At 43.5% G+C, this 27,279-nt stretch overlaps 2 protein-coding genes across 7 annotated transcripts in view; both read right to left on the reverse strand.

Annotated features, from left to right (window-relative positions):
* The window catches only part of LOC307133510 (major histocompatibility complex class I-related gene protein-like), a gene marked incomplete at its 3' end in the record, with an annotated part of 85,562 nt that overhangs the window by 32,567 nt on the left and 25,716 nt on the right, over positions 1 to 27,279 (reverse strand). The gene's annotated exons all lie outside the window — the stretch shown is intronic.
* On the reverse strand, positions 7,822 to 26,840 carry LOC307133427 (nuclear GTPase SLIP-GC-like). Of its 6 annotated transcripts, XR_013817438.1 has the most exons (19): positions 26,668 to 26,840; positions 22,796 to 22,828; positions 22,629 to 22,691; positions 22,176 to 22,486; positions 21,840 to 22,055; positions 21,550 to 21,744; positions 14,175 to 14,353; positions 13,002 to 13,041; positions 12,539 to 12,616; positions 12,356 to 12,452; positions 12,071 to 12,207; positions 11,808 to 11,981; positions 11,573 to 11,730; positions 10,894 to 11,017; positions 10,646 to 10,754; positions 10,341 to 10,472; positions 8,711 to 8,844; positions 8,543 to 8,627; positions 7,822 to 8,431 (listed from the first exon to the last, which is right to left on the reverse strand). XR_013817438.1 is itself a non-coding variant. In XM_079828510.1 (18 exons), the coding sequence occupies exons 2-18, from the start codon at positions 22,806 to 22,808 to the stop codon at positions 8,376 to 8,378; spliced, it is 2,169 nt and encodes a 722-aa protein (XP_079684636.1). In that variant the 5' UTR covers positions 22,809 to 22,828; positions 26,668 to 26,840; the 3' UTR covers positions 7,826 to 8,375. The 6 variants fall into 6 exon arrangements, 2 of the variants coding, with proteins under 2 accessions (XP_079684636.1, XP_079684637.1); XM_079828510.1 differs by lacking the exon at positions 10,341 to 10,472 and having other exon boundaries at positions 7,826 to 8,431; XM_079828511.1 differs by lacking the exons at positions 10,341 to 10,472; positions 26,668 to 26,840 and adding an exon at positions 23,968 to 24,102 and having other exon boundaries at positions 7,826 to 8,431.

Raw genomic sequence — 27,279 nt, forward strand, 5'->3', positions numbered from 1 at the left:
GCGCTGCGGGAACGCCCCTGCGTTTGCGTCATGAAGCACTCGTAAAATCAGTCCAATGGCGTGACAGGACGTCATAGGCGGGTGACGTCAGCGACCAGGAAACTATAAAGCACCCCTGAACCAAACAATGTCAGCTTCTGTGTCTTCACAAGCGCTCCATGTGAAATCGTTTGTCCAATATATATATCAAAGTGTGTGTGTGTCTCTCTAATAGAAAAATAATGGCGAATCTACAACAATTCAGACAGTGTGCTTCTCCCTGCCCTCGTTACATCACGGGTGGGGATACACATCTGCTGTGTGTTGTATGTCTGGGATCGGAGCATGCACAGTCAGCTCTCGAGAGAGCTGACTGTGAGCACTGTGAAAAGCTCCCCATGAGAACTCTCCGATCCCGCCGAGCGCTCTTTGAGGAGGGCGCTTCGGCTCGCGTTCCCCAGGGTGCAGGTCCCGCTGTTGCTGAGGCACAGCGAAGGCTTATGTCCTGGGGATCGCAAAGGGATCTAGCGGAGGGGTTAGAGACGGGTGATCCCCTATCTCTGCCTTTACCCGCTAGATCTGACGCTTCAGCTGCCGAGTTAGAAGCACGCGCTGCGGTTTCTTCTGCTCGCGCTGAAGCGCAGGCTCAGCATCATTCCAGCTCTGAGGAGTTGGATGTGGTGAGCCTGGATTATTTAGATGAGGTTTCGCCGCCTCATTCACACGCTAATGAGGAGCTGTTGGAGGTTGTGACTTGCGCTGTTGCCAGGCTGCAAATAGACTGGCCAGCCGAGACGCAGGTGGTTCGTCAGCCGAGTAAATTAGACGAACGCTTTCTGCCATCTACATCGCAACCTCCAAGGCGGGGCTTGCCGTTTTTTCCTGATCTCCACACCGAGGTGTCGAGATCATGGATTAAACCAGCATCTTTTCGTCCATTTAACCCTACAACTGCGTCATATTCAAACATTGTGGGGTTGAAAAAGCACGGTTATGCGGCGATGCCTCGGGTAGAAGAGACGCTCGCGAGCTATCTCTCTCCCGGGTCTGCATCATCGCTAAAAGCCCCGCAGCTGCCCACTAAGCCGGTCAGAACAACGTCGGCTTTAGTGGGTAGGGCATACTCGGCAGCAGGTCAGGCGGCCGCCTGTTTACACACTATGGCGGTGCTTCAAGCATACCAGGCTGACCTGCTGAAAGACATCGATGACGAATGTGTAGAAGTGGGGAGAGAAACGATCGCGGAGATTAGGAGAGCTGCAGATTTGTCTCTTCGGGCTACCAAGGAGACGGCCAAATCCATCGGCCGTTCTATGGCAGCCCTGGTGGCCACGGAAAGACATTTGTGGTTGAATTTATCTGATATCACAGAGAAGGATAAAAAATTTCTGTTAGATTCTCCTATCTCCCCTGCTGGCCTCTTCGGCGACTCAGTTAATGCGGTCGTCGAGAGGTTCCAAGAATCAAAAAAGCAGGCGGCGGCGTTTCAGAAGTTTCTCCCTAGAAAGTCTCATGTCTCTGGGGCTGCTGGGCGGGAGCAGACCCAGCCGAGTACGTCCTCCTCATATAGAGCGCAACAAAAAGAGAGTGTTGCTACCCGCGCTCCCCCACAGAGAGACTGGGGGCCGGGGCAGCGCTCTCAGCCGAGGTCTTCCCGAGGTAGAGCGGATCTGAGGACCGTCCTTATCTCTAGGAAGGCCTCGGCGAAGAAGTCCTGACGCCAAGGGTGTCAGGCTTCTGATGGCAGTCCCCTCCAAGGGGAAGCGGTGTGCCGAGGCACCCGTATCCTCTCGGTGCCATCAGGGGGCCGTTCTGCCAACCCTGCCACCTCTGGTGCTTCAGGGCGCAGCGGTTCTCGGCGAGCGCATATCTCCACGTCCGCCCGGAAACGTAGCGGCGCGGGGATGCTCGCTCCCTCCATGGAGGGCTCAAAGTGGGTCAGTTCGGTTGCTTCCTGCCGGCGCGCCGTTTCAGGACACCAAACTGCCCGCACAACAAAATCCAGAGGCCAGCCCCGAGGGGCTGGTTCCCTTAGTAGATTTTCTGGCAGCGTGGAAACTTCTGCCGAATATCTCAGAGTGGGTCCTGCGTACTATAGAAAAAGGGTACAGAATACAATTCGGGTCACACCCACCCAAATTCAACGGGGTACTACCCACGGTAGTAAACTCCGAGCAGGCTCTGGTAATGGAACAAGAAGTACAGACTCTTCTGCGGAAAGAGGCTATAGAAAGGGTTCCTCCCCACAGCAGAGAGTCGGGGTTTTACAGCCGGTACTTCGTAGTTCCGAAGAAGGATGGAGGACTGCGTCCTATTCTGGATCTGCGCCAGTTAAATCGGGCGGTAAAGAAGCTAAGATTCAAGATGCTTACGCTAAAACAGATCGTGTGTCAGTTCAGGTCCAGGGACTGGTGTGTCACAATAGACCTGAAAGACGCGTACTTCCATGTCTCCATCCTTCCTCAACACAGGAAGTTCCTCAGGTTTGCTTTCGGGGGCGAGGCATTCCAATATCGGGTTCTTCCATTCGGCCTAGCACTATCACCCCGCACCTTCACAAAATGCGTGGATGCAGCTTTGGCTCCGCTGAGACTCCAGGGCATTCGCGTGCTGAACTACATCGACGACTGGCTAATCTTAGCAGAGTCGGAACAGCTAGCGGCTCAGCATCGAGATGCTGTGCTCGCTCATATGAAGGCGTTGGGGTTGAGGTTAAACGCAAAGAAAAGTGTGCTATCTCCACAACTGAGTACTACTTTTCTCGGCGTAGTTTGGGACACGAGCACCATGAGGGCGCGCCTGGCGCCCGCCAGGGTGAATTCGATCCTACACTCAGTAACCAGGATGAAGCTAGGCCAGTCAGTCACTGTAAGGCAGTTCCAGAGACTGCTGGGTTTGATGGCAGCAGCGTCCAACGTAATACCTTTTGGCCTGCTGTACATGAGACCCTTACAGTGGTGGCTCAAGACCAAGGGATTCTCCCCGAGGGGAAATCCGTTTCGCATGATCAAGGTCACGCGGCGATGCCTACGTGCCTTAGTCATGTGGAAAGATCCTTGGTTCTTGTCCCAGGGTCCGGTGCTGGGGGCTCCTTGTCGTCGCTTAACGCTAACGACGGATGCATCTCTCACCGGCTGGGGGGCGACCATGAGTGGCCGCCCAGCTCAAGGTTTGTGGAGCGACCATCAGCTCTCCTGGCATATAAACCAGTTGGAGCTGATGGCCGTGTTCCTGGCGCTCAGGCACTTTCTCCCAGACCTGAGGGGCCATCATGTGTTGGTTCGCTCGGACAACACATCGGTGGTCTCCTATATAAATCGCCAGGGGGGGCTACGCTCGCGCCGGCTGTGGAAATTGGCTCATCGAGTCTTAGTTTGGACCCAGGGCAAACTGTTATCGTTACGAGCAGTGTACATTCCGGGGTATCTGAACACGACGGCAGACTCCCTGTCGAGGCAGGGAGTGGTGCCAGGGAACTGGAGACTCCACCCAGAGGTGGTGGAGCTCCTATGGAACCACTTCGGTCAGGCTCAGGTGGATTTGTTTGCGTCTCAGGAGACAACGCACTGTCCCCTATTTTATTCCCTCACACATCCAGCCCCTCTGGGGTTGGATGCCATGGTGCAGACGTGGCCGAGGCTGCGTCTGTACGCCTTTCCCCCTCTGGCGTTGCTACCAGGAGTCCTGGAGAGAGTACGCCGGGACGGGGTTCGTCTGTTGCTAATAGCCCCGTTCTGGCCGGGCCGGGTATGGCTTTCGGGCATTGTGTCCCTTCTAGAGGGTTCCCCGTGGGAGATTCCCATCAGGAGGGACCTTCTCTCCCAGGCGTCGGGGTCGATTCTGCACCCGAGGCCGGAGTTATGGAAACTGTGGGCCTGGCCCCTGAGGGGGATCAGTTCACAGACTCAGGTCTCTCTGCCGAGGTAGTGGAGACCATGTTGCACTCCAGAGCTCCTTCTACGAGGAGGCTGTATGCCCTTAAATGGAGAGTCTTTGTTGCATGGTGTTCCAACCATTCTCTAAATCCAGTTAACTGCCAAGTCAACTCAGTGCTGGATTTCCTACAAGAGAAGTTCTCTTCGGGTTTATCCCCTTCCACCTTGAAGGTTTATGTGTCGGCAATATCTGCCTATCACGTTCATCTGGATAGTGCATCGGTGGGGAGACACCCATGGGTTACTCGCTTCCTTCGTGGTACTCTGAGGCTTAGGCCTGCGGCACGCTCGAGGGTGCCGACCTGGGATCTGGCCTTGGTGCTAGAAGGTCTAGCATTGGCCCCCTTTGAGCCGATCGAGGAAGTGCCAGAGAAATTTCTAACACTAAAAACTGTATTTCTCTTGGCTATTTCTTCTCTAAAGAGAGTAGGGGATTTGCAAGCTTTGTCTGTTGCCCCTTCCTGTCTTGAGTTTGCGCCAGGGATGGTGAAAGTATTCTTGTTTCCAAAAGAAGGATATGTCCCCAAAGTTCCCACGAACGTGGCAGGTCCTATCATGCTGCAGGCCTTCTCTCCGCCTCCCTTTCAGAATTCAGACCAGGAGAAATTAAATCTGCTCTGCCCAGTGAGGGCACTAGATGCTTATGTCCACAGAGCTGCCCTGTGGCGAAAATCTGAGCAACTGTTCGTCTGTTTCGGGTCTCCAAATAAGGGGAAACCCGCATCTAAGCAAACGCTAAGCAAGTGGATAGTCGAGGCTATTTCACTCGCATGTGAGTCGGCCGGCCAACCTTCACCACTAAAGGTCCGAGCCCACTCTACTCGGAGTATGGCTGCCTCTTTGGCTCTTCTGTCAGGAGTCTCCCTGCAGGAGGTCTGTGATGCGGCAGGGTGGTCCTCTCCGCACACTTTTGTGAGGTTTTACAACCTAGATGTAGCTTCTACTCCAGGTTCTCGGGTGCTTATAGCTTAAATGTGCGCTACGACTTCACATGTACGGGCACTTGAGAATTATGGCGACGTGGGTATTGAGTTCCCGCAGCGCTTGACGCAGCGCGAGTTCCCTTGAAAGGGAACGTCTCAGGTTACGTATGTAACCATGGTTCCCTGAGAGGGAACGAGACGCTGCGTCGCTTTGCCATACTCCCGGCATGCCCGTGACCGACTTGTTCGACTTTTTCAGAAGCTGACATTGTTTGGTTCAGGGGTGCTTTATAGTTTCCTGGTCGCTGACGTCACCCGCCTATGACGTCCTGTCACGCCATTGGACTGATTTTACGAGTGCTTCATGACGCAAACGCAGGGGCGTTCCCGCAGCGCTTGACGCAGCGTCTCGTTCCCTCTCAGGGAACCATGGTTACATACGTAACCTGAGACGTTTTCACTGGCGTCTCGTGGCCATGATGTTTTCTAGTTTTCACTGGCGTCTCGTTGCCATGATGTTTTCTAGTTTTCAATGGCGTCTCGTCGCCATGATGTTTTCTAGTTTTCACTGGCGTCTCGTGGCCATGATGTTTTCTAGTTTTCACTGGCGTCTCGTCGCCATGATGTTTTCTAGTTTTCACTGGCGTCTTGTGGCCATGATGTTTTCTAGTTTTCACTGGCGTCTCGTTGCCATGATGTTTTCTAGTTTTCACTGGCGTCTCGTCTCCATGATGTTTTCTAGTTTTCACTGGCGTCTCGTTGCCATGATGTTTTCTAGTTTTCACTGGCGTCTCGTTGCCATGATGTTTTCTAGTTTTCACTGGCGTCTCGTGGCCATGATGTTTTCTAGTTTTCACTGGCGTCTCGTGGCCATGATGTTTTCTAGTTTTCACTGGCGTCTCGTCGCCATGATGTTTTCTAGTTTTCACTGGCGTCTCGTGGCCATGATGTTTTCTAGTTTTCACTGGCGTCTCGTTGCCATGATGTTTTCTAGTTTTCACTGGCGTCTCGTCGCCATGATGTTTTCTAGTTTTCACTGGCGTCTCGTCGCCATGATGTTTTCTAGTTTTCACTGGCGTCTCGTCGCCCTGATGTTTTCTAGTTTTCACTGGCGTCTCGTCGCCATGATGTTTTCTAGTTTTCACTGGCGTCTCGTCTCCATGATGTTTTCTAGTTTTCACTGGCGTCTCGTCGCCCTGATGTTTTCTAGTTTTCACTGGCGTCTCGTTGCCATGATGTTTTCTAGTTTTCACTGGCGTCTCGTTGCCATGATGTTTTCTAGTTTTCACTGGCGTCTCGTCGCCATGATGTTTTCTAGTTTTCACTGGCGTCTCGTTGCCCTGATGTTTTCTAGTTTTCACTGGCGTCTCGTCGCCATGATGTTTTCTAGTTTTCACTGGCGTCTCGTCGCCATGATGTTTTATAGTTTTCACTGGCGTCTCGTCGCCATGATGTTTTCTAGTTTTCACTGGCGTCTCGTGGCCATGATGTTTTATAGTTTTCACTGGCGTCTCGTCGCCATGATGTTTTATAGTTTTCACTGGCGTCTCGTCGCCATGATGTTTTCTAGTTTTCACTGGCGTCTCGTCGCCATGATGTTTTCTAGTTTTCACTGGCGTCTCGTCGCCATGATGTTTTCTAGTTTTCACTGGCGTCTCGTCGCCATGATGTTTTATAGTTTTCACTGGCGTCTCGTCGCCATGATGTTTTTTAGTTTTCACTGGCGTCTCGTGGCCATGATGTTTTATAGTTTTCACTGGCGTCTCGTCGCCATGATGTTTTATAGTTTTCACTGGCGTCTCGTCGCCATGATGTTTTCTAGTTTTCACTGGCGTCTCGTCGCCATGATGTTTTCTAGTTTTCACTGGCGTCTCGTCGCCATGATGTTTTCTAGTTTTCACTGGCGTCTCGTCGCCATGATGTTTTCTAGTTTTCACTGGCGTCTCGTCGCCATGATGTTTTCTAGTTTTCACTGGTGTCTCGTCGCCATGATGTGTTCAAGTTTTCACTGGCGTCTCGTCGCCATGATGTTTTCTAGTTTTCACTGGCGTCTCGTCGCCATGATGTTTTCTAGTTTTCACTGGCGTCTCGTCGCCATGATGTTTTCTAGTTTTCACTGGCGTCTCGTCGCCATGATGTTTTCTAGTTTTCACTGGCGTCTCGTCGCCATGATGTTTTCTAGTTTTCACTGGCGTCTCGTGGCCATGATGTTTTCTAGTTTTCACTGGCGTCTCGTCGCCATGATGTTTTCTAGTTTTCACTGGCGTCTCGTCGCCCTGATGTTTTCTAGTTTTCACTGGCGTCTCGTGGCCATGATGTTTTCTAGTTTTCACTGGCGTCTCGTTGCCATGATGTTTTCTAGTTTTCACTGGCATCTCGTCGCCATGATGTTTTCTAGTTTTCACTGGCGTCTCGTCGCCATGATGTTTTCTAGTTTTCACTGGCGTCTCGTTGCCATGATGTTTTCTAGTTTTCACTGGCATCTCGTCGCCATGATGTTTTCTAGTTTTCACTGGCGTCTCGTCGCCATGATGTTTTCTAGTTTTCACTGGCGTCTTGGAGCGCAATAAGTGGGCGTATTGTATTCAAATAACTTGACAAGTTGACGTCATCTAGTCAGAGAAAATGCTTCGGTCTTCTAACGATTCTTAAAAATAACTTTTGAAAGAAAATAACTATATATACGTTGCACTGTCATATTTCAAACTTTGCAGGATGTTTTTGTTCACTTAGATCTATGTTACACACTACATGAAAAGTAAATTTAAAAATTCCATGATAGGTGCTCTTTAATGCATGTGCTTGTGCTTGAATGTTATGGGTGGATGATTTATGTATCAAAGCCAATAGCACTATAATATCAATAATGATTAATGTACCGTGTTGTATTCATGTACACGTTTTGTGTGCATTCTAAGCACAACATTGATGATTAAAGACATTTCACATATTTGTAAGCAATCAATATAAATAAAGAAACAGTAAAGTAGATATCTGTTTTTATTATTTATTGAGAATTAAATCAAAATCTAATTTCAATTAAATAATTTTTTTGAATAATTCAATACAAGAAGAGTACAGAGCACTTAAAGATTAAACTGAACATTCCTAACCTAAAACGATTAAAGATGCACATGGGATAAGAATAAAACTAAATTCTTTACACTAAAAATATAAAAAAGAAAATATCTATTTTGTACTAATTCATAAAAAAGACCCTTGCTTCATTCCCATCTAAATGCATCACCTAGAAATTGGGTAACCCTATTCCCTGAATAACCCTAACCCTAACCCTAACCCTATAAGGGTAATAATTAAATACACAGTTTGTGCAATACGCAGTTTTCACCCTAAAATAAAACACAAGGTTCAAAGAAATTTGATAAAAGTACACCATTTAAAAACCAACACATTAATGTAAGTAAAACAATATGATCTATATAATGTAAAACTAAAGAAAACATTTACAGAAAATGTGTTACATATGTTTGTCTGTGAATTCTGCTTCTTCTCTTGGGCCTTTTATTGCTTGATGACCTCAGTTTGACAGTTGCTCTGCAAGTCTCTCCATCTGTTCGATCTCTTCTGAGACATCTAAAGACATATTACATATTAGGGAGTAATTGAGATTATTTAAACACTTGCTAAGTATTATTTGTTTAAACTCCTGTTTCTGTGGTAAAATAGGATGACATTCTCTCTTACCCATCGATGTGATATTGCTGGCTTGTGACAGTGAGAGTTTCATTGATTTCTTTAATTCTGAATTAAGATAATCCTTTATGTACAGCTTAACAGAAAAAAAACAAGAAAATTACTTTAGTCATTGTACAACTAAATTCATGATTGTCTAAATAAATATGATATCATTACCTTTAAAATGTTGAATTTTTTAAGCACTTCAGTTTTTGCCTGGTTGAACATGTCATGTTTTATCGTATCGACTGTGGCTATTAGCAGTTCTTGCCTTTTCTTCATGGATCCGATTCCAGTCATTGCTGCAGCTTCTAAATTAAGAAACATTTTTGTGAGCCGGTGTCTAAAAGCGGTCAAACATATGAACATAGTGACACCAAGTCCATTAATGGACATCAGAAATGTGCATTGTCAGCTTCTTTGTTCAGCACATAACTGTTCCTGTGTGTGTGTTGAAGTCTTTAGTCAAGATTTAGAAAAAAACATCTCAGGACTAAAGTACAGGAGATGATTGACACCACTTTATTATCGTAGCCGATGAGGAGCTTGCTAAGTCAGTCCTTGAGGGGACTGAATGTGTCCATTTTGACAAGTTCAGCTAGCATAAGCTCCGATCCTGCTTGGCTCTCTTCTGAGAGGGATGAGATTAAAGTAAGGTATCAGGAGTCAAAACATTTGTTTGTTGGCGGTCAAGGAGCTGATCCCTCACCGTGTCCAGGAGCCCACAGCGTCAACTAGCCAGGCTTGACCAGGGCGGGCATTAGGAGAGAGGAACAAAAGGTGAGTGTGGCCACTCAAGCCCTCATAAAGAAACCTGCCTAGGGTGGGATTGGATTTGAGCAAGGGGATCTCCTCGAGGGCAGCCAAGAGAAAAAACAGACGCCACTCTGTCCTGGTCCCTGTGAGTGATGTCTGTGAACACCATTCCACTGTGTGCATAACTTCCTTCGGGGCTCTCAGGGAGCATATCTACCAATCCCACTACCGCAGGTGATTTGGGAGAAAGAGGCATCCAGCGGGCTATCCACCTTATCTTCGCTCTTCAATGACTCTTCCTCTTCGTCAGTTTGGTGGGTCCCTGCAAGTCAGCTGTTTCAGGACCCAAACTTTGTGGCAGCATGGCAACTACTGCCGAGTCTCTCTCAGTGGGATCTGAATACCGTCAAGAAAGGTTACAGGATTCATTTCTTTTACATTTAATTTTGGATTGTTCCACATGCAGCCACGGATTGTCTGTATGGGCAGGTGGGGCAGAGCCCCATAAAAATATTCACCCAAACATAAATTACACCTCTATATACACTGAATTAAAGGGGTACATCAGCGCTGGGAAGATGAATGTGTGTTTAAACTGTGTCATTTATGTAGTAGAAATGTGAAATTGTTTTTGAATTTGATGCCTTCTAGACTGAGAAAAGACAGAAAATGTATTTTTGTCTCATGTGGATGAAAGACAACAACTCCCAGAATGCACTTGCTTCGCTGCCCTACGAGGCCACGGCTATTGGTTGTCACTTGTCCACCGCGGCACCACTCCCACATCATTTTGATTTTCATAGTAATAAAATAATTTCGCTCAGTTAGAGAATAGACACTACAATTAAAAACTGAACGTGTCTTTTCAATAAAGTGTGAGTGAGCGGAACGAAAGTCACGTCACAGACGCAGCAGGAGTCAGATCTCATTCATCACGAGAGAAGAGCTGTGCAGAGCTGAGGTAAGCGCGGCTGTCATTATCGGCGCGTTATCAGATCGCATGTGGAAGATAAACTTTCATAGGAATTCATTGAAAAGTTGAAACACTCACTTTGCTCCGTACCGCTCCGTTATGAATGCCCGAGCCGAGAGGCAGCGGACGTGCACATTTACATTCTGTGAGTGAGATCCCTCCCTGTGGGCCAGTTGAAAACATGTAGAACTAGCACGATATTTGCGTCATCTGAGGATTTTTTTCCAGAAATAAAATGCATAATTATCTCGACAGTGATGTTTCAAAATGCTCCCTTTTCCTTTATATACAATGAATGAGCTAGTGATTAGAACAATTGTTTTGCAAGACCATAAAGGCGACTATTAATATAAATAGTGATTTAAATTGAAATGCTATCTTACGTTCATAGCAAGAAGACATTTCCTTCTTAATGGTCATTTGGATTGATGAGTAGATGCTCTTCTTGTTATCAACAACTTCTCTTTTGAGGTTTGCCTTCAGGTCAGTTTCCTTTCAAAAAAGGGGAAAAACTATTTTTTTTAATGACCAATGTCCCTGCTTCCTTGAGTAATGAGTAGAGGAAGTAAAGACAAAGACCCAGGGTCGCATTAAGACCCCTGCATCCCCACAAGAGGACAACTGAACTCACCTCTGTTTTGATGTAGTTCTGAATGTGATGTAATATGGGAGATTCAGAGTAAGCTGAGTCACTCTGGATGATACTGAACTTGTCAATCTGTTCTTGCACTGACTGCCCTGTTGTTCCAGTCATACTGAAACCAAGAGAAAACAGAGTTTAATTTAAAAACAGTTTAACAAAATGTTGTTGTAATCTGATACAATACTTACCAATATAAACCCAATTATGTATTTGCTCATATCTAACGCTGTGTGAAACAAAGCTTTTGGCCTCATATTAATCTGAAATTTACAGACTGTCAGCAGTGAATCATTCACTCAACCTATTCATTCAAATTGTGGGTTCATTCAGTAATAAAATATTGTGTTGCTCTGAGATATACTGTTCTGCTGTGGCTCATTAGCAAAATGGAACAAAAAGAAAAATATTCACAATTGTTTAAATCTCACTCAATATTAACTGCTGTATAAATATTTATGCTGTTATAAATCAATATCACATTTGTAATCATGATGATATTCAAGAAAAACAATGCTCTTCATTTCTCCAATAATCTTCCGAGTGTCTTCTTAAAAAGAGAGCAATCTTAGGTCTGTATTCCAAAGCATTCATGACAATTTTCACTTCTATGATCCAAAATGGGGGGTAACGGTTAATGGGTTTAATGGAAAAATAAAATAGAACTTACGGGAAAATCAGATTGAAATATTCATCAATACATTCTTGCAAGTGTTTGGCCAATTGCTTGTTCAGATCTAGAATTACATCCCAATTTTTCGACCAGTAGCATCCGTCGTTCTTGCACAAAGCTTGAAGGATTTTATGGAACCCTCTTTTATCTATATTCTGACAAAAAACAAAATACCAATGCCGTTAAGGGGGAGGGGGGGGGGGTTAATTTTGCACATTAAAATCACACTTACAGGGGATATTGTTGCTTGTGTAGAAGACACACATAATTGCACTGATTGGTCCACTCCCTTTGAGAGACACTGCTCCAGGTTACTATAAATGGTGTCAAAACCCCTGTCCAATTCATTCAGTGCCTTTATTAGGTTCATCTCTAATTCAATGTAGACTTTGACTTTTGTCTCAACCTGAAACACATCCACACAAAAGCAGTGAATTACAGGATATTGGCAGCATTCTGAAGACTTGCATGTATATTAGCGATACTGACTCTTACCGTTTTCGTGCTTGTATCCAGCTGGACACTTTGGATCAGGGATAACAGCCCCTTTGCTTCATTGACATAATCTCTGGTCAGTTCTCTGTTGATGTTCCTGTTAAAAGTCCTCAGATCATCCTGCAGTTTAGGGATTTCTACAGAAGGGTGTGATTTTGGTCAGTTTGACTGCATTGCCTGTATAATAACTTTAGACGATGTGAATGCAGAACAGTTTGGCATTTAGTTCATGTAAGGATTTTTTGAATGATGAATAATGTAGTAGTTTGGTGAACAGTAGTTTACCTGTTTCACAAGGTTCCAGATTTAAATTATGGTCAAAGAAGGCATTGGAACTTACAGTGAAGATATTAAGGAAATTATCATCAGTGCTGAATCTTTTCTAAAAAATAAAAATACATAATAGCAATAATAATAATTGTATTAATTAATTGAGATGATTAAAAATTGTAAAATTGAATAAAATACCTTGAATTCCAAATTTTCAAACTTTTCTTTGACTCTTGTCTTGGCATGTTCATTTCTATGAAGTATGCACACTTTTTTCTGATCCATATAAGAATGATAAAAACAGCAATATGTTAATATAATGAATAATAATATAATACCAGTGTGAAATGTAATTCAATGGTTGATAATACAAGCTGTATAATATTACTCAATGTACTCAAACTAGCTGTATATCTAAAACCAGCTAGGAACTTTTTACATCAAATCAGCTCAGAGCTGGAACACACTGTAAACCAGGGATATTTTATTTTGTGGACTATGAAGTGGCAATTTAAAAATGTGTTTATTTTTAGGATTTTCTAAAGGTATTTGTTTTCCATTGTCTGAATAAAAATTAAAAAAACACTTTCAATACAAACTGTAAACTGGAAAATGTATATAAAAGAGAAATATATGCTATACAGTTTAAAATTTCACAAACCTTGTCTCCTGAGGTTTGGTCTAGAGTAATCCGTGCAGATCTAAAAAGTAATATTAAAAAGTCACAAAGTGTTGTTTTAAAAATCTGATCTTTGTTTTGGACAAAATAGCAGTAACAAACAGAAACTGTATGCAAGGGTGCTGTTTGTGACATTTTGCAAACTCCTGTAAGACTGAATTAGCCCCCCATCCAGCCCCTCAACCATTCTCCAAAACAGGGGAGTCCAAACTCTGTCTTGGAGGGCCACTCCAGTTTTGCTCAACCATAGACTGTAAAAAATATGGACGACATGCCTTCACAAGAAAAGTGAAGCCACCAATATCCGAATATGTGTACATACATCTTGCGCTGATTTGGGACCTGAGTCTGCACATAGTAAAAGGGAGTCTGCGCAGTAGAAAGCAGGAAGTAGAGCCCCGATATCAAAAGCCCGCCCACACTCTTGCAGATGCAGAACAACTCATTATGTTGGTGTGAAATAAACAGTTATGGAAATGTAGACATTAAATACTTAAAAATACTTAAAAATAGAAATAAAAAAATTTGATATGTTTTTATAGCATCAAATAACTCACAAACGAATAAACGCTTATAAATAAACGCACAAAAGAACACTTGAAATGACATCAGCGTGATAAAAACTGCCTAAAATGACAGACACCATTTTTGGGAAAAAATTATTTGAAGTGTAATTTGATTGTTTAGTTTGTCCTATGTCCTGTTACATTGAATGGAGAGGATGGGGTTTATGACCTATACTGGGACCAACCACCAGGGGTCGATCGAGGCGCTTTGGCTTAACTTTTCAGGATGTGTGCAACACGCTTGTTCTCAACACACTGGCCTGGAAGTTTCTAGTAACACCTTGTTTAGCTAGTTCAGGCGTGTTTGATTGGGGTTTTAGCTGAACTCTGCAGGACTTTGGCCCTCCTGGAGCAGGATTGGACACCCATTCTCCCAAACATGTCAGGAAACCTGAACAAGCAAAATGATTGACACATTTCCTGACTAGCTCAAAAATGGTCAACACCATGTTTCTTTTTTCCTTTTTTCTCACTGTTGAGAGATCATAGAGATACAGAGACAATTTGATTTATCTTTGATACCTACTTCAGTGATATCTGCCAATAAAAATCACTGCACCTTTAATGGTAAAGATAATTTAATTCTAACCTTATATAGGCTGGTAGATTGATATTATCTGTCTTTGTACAGATGAAGTTCATGCTTTTGCATTCTCCTCCTGGTCCCAGTTCTTCAATGCAATGCTTTAAAATCCCCCAGGGGCCACTGTCAGTGCTTACTCGATTAATATCACTTACTATCCATACAGAAGAGCACTCTGTCAGTTTCTACAAGATTGGAAATAGATGACATGATTTTAGTAGCATAATATATTGTGTGTTTTTATGTACACAGTGTGGGGATAATGCATTACATGCATTTACATTTACATTTGGCAGACGCTTTTATCCAAAGCGACTTACAGTGCCCTTATTACAGGGACAATCCCCCTGGAGCAACATGGAGTAAAGTGCCTTGGTCAAGGACACACTGGTGGTGACCGCTGGGATCGAACCAGCAACCTTCTGTGTATCAGTTCCATGGTTTAACCCACTGGACCACCATCTCACATGCATTACATAATCAGTTAACTTTTTTGATGTAACAAGTAAATTAACACAATAACACACAATAAAAAATTTATTTCTATTCCAAAATGGGAACAGACCAAGAATCGTCTCGGTTACAACTGTAACCTTAGTTCCCTGAGTAGGGAACGAGATGCTGCGTCACCGCTTTGAGAACGCCTCTGCGAGATTGCGTTGTGAAGCTCATATGTAATCAGTCCAATAGAGAGGAACGTCATAGGCGGGTGACGTCATCGACCGGAGACTATAAAGCAAGGCAGGAAGAACATGCCCACAGCTTCTGGAATGGATGAAGCAAGACTCTTGCGGCCATGCAGGGAGTATGGCAGAGTGAAGCAGCATCTCGTTCCCAACTCAGGGAACTAAGGTTACAGTCGTAACCGAGACGTTCCCTTTCAAGGGAACTCGCGCTGCGTCAACGCTTTGGGAATGACAATACCCACGCCCCCATAGGAGCCGGGTGCTCGCTGTGACATTGTCTAAGGGGCGAGCACCCGAGCCCCAGGAGTAGTATTAATGTCGAGCTCGTAGAACCTGACTAAAGTGTGCTTTGAGGACCAGCCTGCCGCATCACAAACATTCTGCAGGGAGGCCCCTGCCAAAAGTGCCTGAGAGGCAGCCATACTCCTAGTTGAGTGGGCCCGGACAGCCAAAGGAGAAGGCTGTCCGACCGCCACATAAGCAAGCCTCGACTACCCACTTGCTCATCCTCGGCTTTGACACGGGACCCCCCTCGAGAGTGGCCCATAACAAACAAACAACTGTTCTGATCTTCTCCACAGGGCAGCTTTGTGGACATAGGCATCTAGAGCCCGGACAGGGCAAAGCAGATTAAGTCTCTCTTGGTCTGACATCAGAAACGGAGGAGGACAAAAGGCCTGCAGTACTATGGGTCTTACAGGGTTAGAAGGAACCTTGGGAATATAACCCAGTCTAGGATGTAAAAAGGCCTTAGCCATGCCGCGGGAAAATTCCAAGCACGAGGGTGCCACAGAGAGGGCTTGCAAATCCCCTATTCTTTTCAAAGAAGATATAGCAAAAAGAAATATAGTCTTTAGAGTGAGAAACTTCTCAGAAACTTCCTCAAGCGGCTCAAAGGGGGCCTCGGAAAGGCCTTGAAGGACAATAGCGAGGTCCCAGGCCGGCACCCCGGTACGAACTGCAGGTCTTAACCTCAAAGTGCCACGGAGGAAACGAGTAACTAAGGGGTGTCGCCCCAATGAAACCCACCTAAAGGAGTTTGGTAAGCTGCTAAGGCCGCCACGTACACCTTTAATGTGGAGGGAGCTAACCCAGCGGAGAACCTCTCATGCAGCACCGCGCTCGCAGGGCAGTTTACTGGATCCCACAAGCAATCTCTGCACCATAAGGTGAAGAGTCTCCACTTCAAAGCGTACAGTTTCCTTGTGGAGGGAGCTCTAGAGTGTAGAATGGTCTCAACAACCTTGGTTGAGAGACCAGAACTTATGAACTGAGCCCCCTCAGGGGCCAAGCCCACAGTTTCCACAACTCTGGGCGAGGGTGCAGGATGGCACGGCCCGCCTGAGAGAGAAGGTCTCTCCTGAGCGGAATCTCCACGGGAGAGCCGTCGAGGAGAGACACGATGGATGTCTGAGAACCATACTCGGCCCGGCCAGAACGGGGCTACTAGCAGTAGATGGGCCCCGTCCCGACGTACTCTCACTAGAACTCCCGGAAGCAGAGCAATCGGGGGAAAAGCATACAGAGGCAGCCTCGGCCACTCCTTTACCATTGCGTTCAGTCCCAGAGGAGCTGGAGGCGTGAGGGAGAACCACAAATGACAGTGTGTGTTTTTGTGAGTAGCGAACAGGTCCACTTGAGCCCTGCCAAACTTCTCCCAAAGGAGCTCCACCACTTCGGTGTGGAGTCTCCACTCCCCGGGCCTCGGCCCCTGCCTCGACAGGATGTCTGCTTTCACATTCAACCGCCCAGGGATGTACATCGCCCTGACTGAAAGCAGTTTCCTCTGGGAGAGGAGGATAAGGCGAGCCAACTTGTATAACTGGCGAGACCTCAAACCCCCCTGATGGTTGATGTAAGAGACCACCGATGTGCTGTCTGTGAGAACGAGCACATGATGGCCCCTGAGATATGGGAGGAAGTGCTTCAGAGCTTGAAACACCGGCAGCATTTCTAGACAATTTATGTACCATGAATGATGGCGCTCCTGCCATAAGCCCTGGGCTGAGCGACCACTCATGGTTGCCCCCCAACCCATAAAGGGAGGCATCCATGGTCAGAGATACTCGCTGACACAGTGCCCCGAGTAACGGACTTTGGGCCAGGAACCAAGGATCCTTCCACATGACCAAGGTGCGGAGACACTGCCGCGTTGCCTTGATCACGCGAAAAGAATTTCCCCTCTGGGAAAATCCCTTGGTTTTGAGCCACCACTGCAAAGGTCTCATGTACAGCAGGCCACAGGGAATGACGTTGGACGCTGCTGCCATCAGACCTAACAGTCTCTGATACTGTTTGACAGTGAGCGGCTGGTCTAGCTTCACCCCTTTTGACTGCAGAGAGGATCGACCCTATGCGAGGCTCTGATAAGCGGACATGCATAGAGACTGAATCCCAAGTCACGCCTAAATATGTTATTCTCTAAACTGGAGAAAGAACGCTCTTCTTGGAGTTGAGCCTATGTGCTAGAATCAGCCAGCCGTCGATATAATTGGGAATGCGGATCCCCTGCATACGCAAGGGGACTAGTGCAGCGTCCACACACTTCGTGAACGTGTGCGGTGAAAGTGCTAGACCGAAAGGAGGCACCCGATATTGGTACGCTTCTTCCCTGAAAGCGAACCTCAGGTACTTCCTGTGCTGTGGAAGGATGGAGACATGAAAATATGCATCTTTGGGCAGAACCCCGTTGAAACTGGGTGGACGACATCGAAACTGAATGGTGTACCCTTTTCTTATAAACTGCAGGACCCACTGAGATATATTTGGCAGATTCTCCCACTCAGCCAGAAAATCTACTAAGGGTACCAGCCTCTCGAGACTGGCCTCTGATGGACTCTGCACCGCGAGCGCAGCGCCCTGAAACGGCGGACCGGCAGGGAACAACTGGCTCGACAGCGCCACCTCCCTCCTCAGAGGGCGCGAGTCATCCCAGGATGCCCGGGCACTCGGGCGGGGTTGGTGGATTGACCCTGTGAGGGCACCGACGACAGACGGGCACCGTTTGCTGAGGTGAACACCGCCTGCCCCCGGGGGGGACCACCGTCACAGCCCTGGGCACACTGGCGTCAGGGCTTCTTCGACGCAGCCTTCCTTGAGACAATGACTGTCCTCAGATCAGTCTTACCCTTGGAAGGCTGCGCCTGCGAGCGCCGCCCACCGCCCCACGCTTTTTGAGGGGGGGTACGGGTGGCGACGCTCTCTCAAACTCGGCACCAGCAGGCGGGGCCTGGGGCTTACGGGGGAGAAACTGCTTGAGCGCCGCAGCTTGCTTCTTTGCCTCCTGGAACCTGTCGGTGACAGTAGTGACGGCATCACCGAACAGGCCGTCAGGAGACAACCAAGCGAACGTCATAAGTTGACCTCAGACAACAGTATAAAATTTTTTTAAAAGCCAGTTCATGACCCCTTTAATAAGAGCATGATGGCCAAGATGGCCGCTATGCCAGAGCCTCCAGGCGTCAGGGACACTACGCCAGAGTCTCCAGCCTTCACGGATCCTTCACCAGAATCTTCAGTGGTCATGGAGGCCATATCTGTGTTCCCGGTCAACATGAATTTCTTTTCTGCCATGATACAACCACGGAGGTCGCCCCTGAGTTCCCTGTCCGCCCTGATGTGACCACAGAGGTCATCCCTGAATTCCCTGAAGTCTGTTTCTTTCTAAGTGCTTTAATGCCAAATATGTCTCTCTTTCTAATGACGAAAAAATACAAAACTGTTAATGGAGCTAGATTTTTATCGATGTTTCTCTTAAACAAGTCCAGACATTATTGGGGCAAAATACCACCAGAATTAATAAAATGCACCTAAAATTCAAGATATGGTGGTTAAAACTGCCCCAGTAGGAGTTATTGTTTTATATTTAAAACATATGATATTAAGCAATAATTCCAGAATATTAGCGTGATTGCAAATGTGATATTGATTTTATACAACAGTTCAGTAAACATTACTAGTGTGATAAGAGTGTGATTTTTGCTCTATTTCTCCAACAACAATAGTTCCAAGTCACAGCGTCTGCATTTTGTCACTAAACGAATCTGTGGTTTTGAACAAATCGGTTCAGTGATTCAGTGGCCCAGTCACTAGGCTTGTTCTAGATGCATCTGCATTATGCAGGCCTATTGGCGTATGACTCTGGTGGTACTTTGATGTAGAGGTCTACACGGAGCACCCGAGACCCGTGGATACGGGACCCGAACCATCTTGTTTAACCCTTGTGCATCCTTCAAATTCACTACCCTTTTATTACCCTCGTGGCTGAAAACAGCCACTAAATTAAACTGCTGTAAAAATGTATCAGATAAATATTCAATATTTTTTTCAATTTTTTTTGCATAAATCCATTAATCAACCTCAGTCCTGATCAAAACTACTTAATGTTTTTTTTTTTAAATCAGGGCAAAATGACTTATTTTCAATATAAAATGTAATTGAGAACTGGATTTTTTTACCTTTTATCAAAGTCTTGGACATGTCAAAGATAAGAAACAACATTGGCTTTGATGCATTGTTAGTTTTTGTGCAGCATCAGATTTTAATTTTCATTTACTTCATTTAATTTTTTTCATTTACTCCTCGTGGCTGTTTTTGCCCCATTGACTTCCATTATAACCACATGTTTTGATTGCAACGCCATGCCACCATATACCCATGCATTTTTGATTGTTGATGGTTTTCCCTGTTGGGAAGAGGTAAAATTTGTTTTCTTTTTACAGTTGATAACCAGTTGGCACCATTAACCCTTTAGATAGGACTGTGCAAAAAAAAGCTTGGATTCTGGCTTTTCTATGGAGTTTTATATGGAGTATTACAGCAGATTATTGTGAGTGTGTGTGTGTGCTGCGTATCTCCAAAAATGTTTGTATAATTGTTATTATAATAATAATTCAAAATGTTAATAATTATAAAATTATATAAACTATAAAAAAACTATACAAAATGATATTATTATTGCAATCAATGAATCAATATTACGGTATAAATGTATAAATAAGAAAGTTAATAATTTCTGAGTGAATAATAAATAAGGTCAAGAGCAATATAAACTCTATTTGTTTCTGTTTGGTATTGTAACTTGACTTGACTTAACCCTTAGCAGGACTTGACTTGCTTGAGGAAAGCCACTGACTTGACATGCTTGGTTTGTGTGCACTGTGATTTGAGACTTGATGGTAGGGACTTGAGATTTACTTGTGACATGAACACATGTGACTTGCTCCCATACAGTGTAGACAGCGTCAGTGATTATAATGGGGTCTATTCGCTTTTGACACAATGTGGTGCTCGCATCCGGTGTAGGCATGTGTCAGCTGTTAAATGACTGAACGACAATGGGCAGAGCCTACATGGTGCTATGATGTACACTATTCATATGCAAATGTGTTTGCCCGTGTGATGTTAAAGATCCCGCAATATCAAAACAATAGTTTGATTTAATAAATTATTTTTTTATAATGAGGAGGACATTAAACTTGTGGGATGTTTTAACCTCCTATATGTCAAAAAATCAAGGCAAATTTGATTTCTCATGTCGTGACCCCCTTAAAGGGGGGGTGAAACTCTCAGTTTCAGTCAATCTCATGTCAATCTTGAGTGCCTATAGAGTAGTACTGCATCCTTCATATCTCCAAAAAGTGTTTAGTTTTATTATATTTATAAAAGAAAGATACGCTGTACCGAGTCTTTCCAGAAAAAAACGAGCGTGTGTCAAGAATCAAGAATCATGAGCACGCACAGTGATTGCATTGAGAGCTGAGAAAGCTGTGACATCCTTGAACATGGAAAAAACGTTATCCTAAATAAACCATGGAGATCAATCGGATCTAGCCATACATATATGATCCAGAATCAGATCTAGAGGCTGAAATTGAACAGGAGAAGCAGCAACGACGACAACAGCAGGACGTATCTATGGTATGTACTGTAAAACGTATAACTTATAATGGTACCTGCTTATAGCGGCTTGTCATGCGCGAGTTTTACAACATTTGTGTGTTTACTCATGGTTTATGAGGACATAATTTGATTTATGGACCATTGTATGTGATTCAATGTTAGCAGTAGCAAGCGGAACGGTTTTGCAAGTCAGACTAGTGTGTGTTTACATAGAAAAACAATGGAATAGTAGCGCATTTGAATGAACGAGTCAATAGCTAACAACATAAAGACATTTGAAGCAGTTTTACTCACCACCTGCTTCCAAGCTTAATCGCTGGAACCGCTCCATCTTTCAGCGTTAGACAAGCTACAAATCTGGAGTTGAACTGGGCCTTGTTTATAAAACAATCGTCGCCGAAATGCAGGGATCCCATTAACGCTGGGTTCTTTGGGAAGCTGTACAGGGTTGTCTTGGGTTTCCCGGACAACCAAAAACGCACATCTTTTGTTGACATTGTTGCGCCCTACCGGGAAAAGAGCCCGTACGGCCCGTACAAGGACATTCCGCCCCATCTGACGTCACATATACCCATACTCGAAAAAAAACTTTCCGAAACTTAGTATGAGTATTTTTGCCACAGAAATATTCCATCAAACGTCCAACTTTTTTTTTTGAAACTTTGCCCATGTTTAGCATGGGAATCCAAGTCTTTAACAGTGTAAAAATCCCCCCCACACACTTTAACTTTCCACAATACTGTAAGTATACTTAGTAAACGGTTAATTGGAAAAGAGTGCAGTAATATACGTACAGATTTCCACTTGTCATCTCTTAACTTGTTGCAGTCTCCAGATCCAGGAATATCAACAAACACAAAGTGTTCCAGGAGTTCATGACAATCTGGAACCTTATAGGTCACACTCTTCACAAGTGGCCAGTACCAGCCACCAGAACTGGCCTCACTGTGCAGAATGTAAGGTGCAACATCATTGATAAATTCTGAGACCTGTTGAGAAAATAATTATTGTTGTATATTCAATTACAAATTCATTATAATGTTATGAACCATCAGGCATTAACATAATTAGTCTACTAACTTACATCATTGTTTGAGATTGTTTTCTTATTGATAGACAAAGAGGTTTCAATCTCAGTAAATTTGTCATCTTTCTTGAGCTCTTCTAATGTCTTCTTATCTGCATCAGCTCCATACAGCGCAGTGATCTTTTGTGCAGCAATTTCAATCAAGTCTTCATTCCTGTCCTCACTTTCATCCGACAAAACTCTGAAAATATCTTTGAGCTCTTTCTCACACTCCTGCAGAGGTACAATATAGGATTTATTTCCTTCCAGTCTGATTGATAAATATTTACATATTTAAAAATAATGATTTGCTTTAAAATGCTTTAAAACTAAAATTAATACAAATGAGGAAACCTCTTTAGAGAAGAATTCAATCTCTGCTATGTAGTTGGAGTCAGTCAGATTGGCTTCCACCTGAGTGACAATGGCTGTACAGGCACCAAAACAACCAGATGGCAGTAAATCCTGTTTCCCCAAGATTGCACTTAATAGGGAGCTCTTCCCTTCTCCTGATTTTCCAAAAATCCCAATAGTTGCCTTTTTCCTGCTGACATTATTAATTTGATCTATCTTTGAAATTATGTCTCTGTGCATAATGATTGTGTGGACTAAATTGTCAGTGACTCTTTTCATGATTTGCTTTCCCTTCAGCATGATATCCATATCTGCACAATGAAGAAGACAATCACAATGGGGATTATTTAAAGCACACATTAAATAAAGAAAATGTGTGCAGACCTTCTAGGCAACCACATGATTAGTTACTAGTGGTTCCAGATTAAGTTGACAGATTCAGATTTTACTTGCCTGTTGTCAGAGGTGACTCTTTGCTTGAGTCAGACGGTTTGTGAACACGCTTTCTTTTAGTACCTATAGAGAATTAATTCCACTCATTATATATTTCCTCAATCAATCACTGATTGTAAAGCAAACACACAAATCTTTTTTTTTTTTTTTTTGAGAAACGTTTATACCTCTTCTAGCCATTGTGAGATTGATGGAAATTCCTGGAGAGGAAAAAAATAAATAAATACACTCGGATCAAGCACATGTATTGTATTGTAAATAATATAATGATATATACTTAAAATAATTGAGTAAGTAGTCAAATAATACAAACACAAACGGGACAAAGAATGCGTTTTAAGTTTAGAAACATTTTTAACCTCAATATTAATAATGCTCAATATGATAAGTGGCAGATCAGAGGGCTTGCTGCAGTTGAATTTTTAAATATCAGAATATCATAGTATAAAATATAATGTGGAGGACGCAAGATAATTTAATAATTATAGTTTGACTGTGTGGTGAACCTTACTCATATTTAAACAACTATCGTTTTGTGTTGTTGGTCAGATAAAATGAGAGAGAAAAGAAAACGGACATTAGATCATTTTTCAGTGCACAAAACGCCAAGTATGTACAAAATGTTCTTTGTGGTACACATATCCTTACAAGTACGATTTTGGCTGTATTATCTGTGTCCCCTTCAAAAATTGCTCTTGAGAAATGTTATGTTTATTTCCCCCCCCAACTGTTAGATGAAATTTACACCCATGACTGCAGGGATTCTTTATTCAACTTACAGCTAAAAGGGTGACCTGTGATGACTAAAACGTTTCGCCTCAACATTGTTTCATTATCAAACTTGATAAAACATGTTTAGTGTACATTTATTTATTAAATATTATTATTAGGCAGCGGCCATTTACACTAAGTGAAAATAGTGTTATATTCTATTTGCACCATGTAAAAGGAGCAGTTCTTATAGCCTATGTGTAAATAGTAATTACATCCTATTTATACGGTCCCACTTTCTATTAGGTGGCCTTAACTACTATGTACTTATGTGGCGTCCACAAGAAGCAGACAGAGGAAAAGGGGTTCAAATTAGGATATTCGAATACGCCACCCTGGGAATTTCACCCAGAGAATATGACCAGTGCACAGGTTCCCTACTACAGACAAGGAGAATGGAGACACAGGTATTTGATACAAAAGTACAAAAATGTATTATGATTCATCCGCATAAAATCTGATGCACAATCACTCAATTGCAGTGTTAAAAGGACAGAAGCTGCGGCCTCGTTCAAGGAGTAGCCGGCAAAAGACAGACACGCTCCTTTCACACGCACTGCACGCTCACATCACACGGGCCCCAGTGAAAATGATCAGTCACGGCACACGGTGTAAACACCACCACCAAAAGCAAGGAAGGAGGAGTCAATTGCCTACGCCAGGCGGCCGCAGCTCCTAAAAATATACACTCACAACTCTCCACACAAACACGCAAAAGAAAAAGACATTAATTATATAAACAGACAAGTGGATGTCAATTATTAGTTCACAACCGGCCTTTGGTCGTAATACCCTTACTGGGCCAGTTCAATGAAGAAAGCAATTAACAATAAAAATATAATAAACCGAATTTAACAAAATAATCTTTGATCCCAAAATCAAGAAAACAAAATGTTTGTTATGCACATACAAGAAATCAAGACAATTAACTTCAGTCAAGGAAAGAAATCAAAATTGAAAAGAAAAGAAAACATATGCATGGTTATAAACAATTCACAAATCAACAGTTAAATCAAATTAAATAAATCAGGATTTGAACAAATGATTCATAACCACAGTCAAAAACTCAAAGCAAAATTATGTAAAAAAATACAAATAAACAAATTTATCTTAATAAACAAGGAACTCGGACCGTATAAAGTAATGAGTGTGTGAATATAATAACTCAAGCAGCAGTATCAAAATGACCTATGACAAAACAGCGGTGACATCTCTGCACTCAATGCGATCCTCGTCGCTGCGGGATTAGGTACACCAAGAGAGAGTAAAGAAACATCCTTTTAATAGTTCGCGATAGTCATTCACACATCACGGACTGAAAGACACAGACGCCCGCACAGCAGCCAGCTGATAACAAACGGGAAAATCCCCAAACCAACGTCTGATGGGAACTCTGTTACAGCAGCAAACCGTTGCTCACTCAAACAGTCGCAGCAACACAAAACCGCAGCGCCATGCCAGGCACGCGAACAAACAGACGAGAACCCACCACAAGTGCGCTCCAACCTAAATGCGGGCGCAACTACATGACGTCACTGCAATTATGCCTACGCGGGCAAATGGGCTTCCAGCTCATCATGCCACAATCACATCAAAAAATAAGTACAATGTACTTATTGTGTTCATTCTGTATTGCAAAACACTTTTGCTGATATTGAGGTGGGATACGGTAAAGTTAGGGATGATCAGTGGAAACAAGAAGCACCTGAGCTCAATTTTGAGTGTCATGGCAAAGGCTGTGAATACTTTTGTACATGTGATTTTTAATTTTTAATAAATTTGCAAAGATTTCAAACAAACTTCTTTCACGTTGTCATTAAGGGATATTGTTTGTAGAATTTTGAGGAAAATAATGAATTTAATCCATTTTGGAGGGTGTAACATAACAAAAGGTGAAAAAGTTAAGTGCTGTGAATACTTTCCAGATTTCTCAGGATAATGCTTGTGGAACAAGACACTGCTGTCGATTAAGCTATCAAGTTGAGCTCTGAGCTCTGACTCTAAGGCCTGGTTTAAGCCAGGATTAGGCCTTAGTTCTATTTGGACAATTATTTTTAAGATATGTCAGCGCAAGTTGCTTTTAGATAAAACAGCTGAAACATGCATTTTAGTCTGGGACTAGGCTTAAACCTTGTCTGTGAAACAGAGGGTAAGAGTACTTATGTTAGATCTGCCTGCACAGACTCAGCTTTTGGGTGTGGACTTCTTAATAAAACATTCCGATATCAAATGAAACCCTGTGTGCCAAGCAAGGAAAATATATTTTAAAAAAGTTTCATTTGACTTCATATTGTGCTAAGTGTATTATTATTATCTTTATTTATACTGAGCTTTATTCCATCAAAATGCAATACAGATTTCAGGGGAAATGAAAGTAATAAGCACATGAAGTTAAAGCAAAATGGCACAACGTTCTATTTGCCCTGGAGTGCAAATAGAGATTAACATCTAATGACTAGGATTCAAAGACCAAGGTAAAGGTAAAGGATTCAGGTCTGTTAGATAAATGAACTGAGATGAAATGTATTGAGACACGTATTATCTACGTGCATCTACAGATTTGCCTTTTATTTTAGTGTGTAGAAATAAGAGAGAACTGATAAAGGGTTGAACCCGAAAACAATTTGTACACTTAGAACTTTATTTGTGGCCTCTGAACAATAAATTCTTGTTAGCTTGTTGGCCTATTTTTCATGTGCGGATCTTCTTTCATCATTTTTGATCAGTGTGTAGAAATAATACATTTAATTTAAGCTTGATTGCATGTTATCTGTACATGTTCACATTTTTTGAGTTACTTGATCAAACTTCAGGAGCCATGTGAGCTGCATCACCCCTCTGGGTGTTTTCGACCTCACACATGTCACTCTATCAAGATCACTCAACTTGCAGTGATACCCCTTCTTGTCAAATACATATAATAGGCTATATCATTTCAGGGTTAACTTATTCTGGTCACTATTGTACCTCCCTAGGCCTACGGTCCGGATAATAACCATGCCTACCCGGGTGGGGTGAGTTATTCTCACATTAAGTGCACCACATCTGTGCCTGCTATATGCACCCTCATGGCCCACTCTATGGTGACTGGTTGGCATACACTGGTACCCCTAATGGATTCTTACTCGACAGCAATGATCATACCAGCACAATATCATGTGGGTCTTTCTCATTTTATTATTTATTGCAGAGGAAAAAGCTAAATACACCACTTTATATCAGAATGTAATCTGGTAAATCTGTGGATCAGATCATAGATAAATCTTACCCTATCCTTCGTCTGTGTCTCTGTGAAACTTCAGGTGTATCTTAAGGCTTGGATCTGAAGCGCTGCATTCCTCTTCCTGCTGCTTGTCGAGATGTTTGCGCGCTCTTCTCTAAGATTAAAAGAAGTGGGAGCTATAAAACGCTTCCTCTTATGCAGTCAGTTTTCTACTTCCTACATCAACGCATTTCCTGTTTCCTGTATCAATGCACTTGCTATTTTCAAAGGTACTGCAATGGTAATACACATTTTTCTACTTTTACATTGTACATTTTATCCGATTTTTGACTATCTTTCTAGGAATCTCATTCCTAACTCTCTTCATAATTTCATTTGGCACACACACAGTAATGTTTTTGCACAATGAACCTAAAGTTATATGTTCACACAGGATGTGGTACATAAGTCAGCTTACAGGGTGTGTAAACCAACTAGGCGTAGGTGTAAGTGAAGTGAATAACACTGATTATCTCATCATTATGGCACCTTTTAATGGCCAGGGCTGTATTTCCTGATAACTTTGTCTCTTAGCGCGCTAAGAAGACTCTAAAGTAGGGCTGGGCGATATATCGCATGACATTGTTAGGCGCATCTCGTCAGTAAAGCCGGTTCCTT

Source organism: Gobio gobio (genome assembly GCF_949357685.1).
Source record: "Gobio gobio genome assembly, chromosome: 11".
Taxonomy (NCBI): Eukaryota; Metazoa; Chordata; class Actinopteri; order Cypriniformes; family Gobionidae; genus Gobio; species Gobio gobio.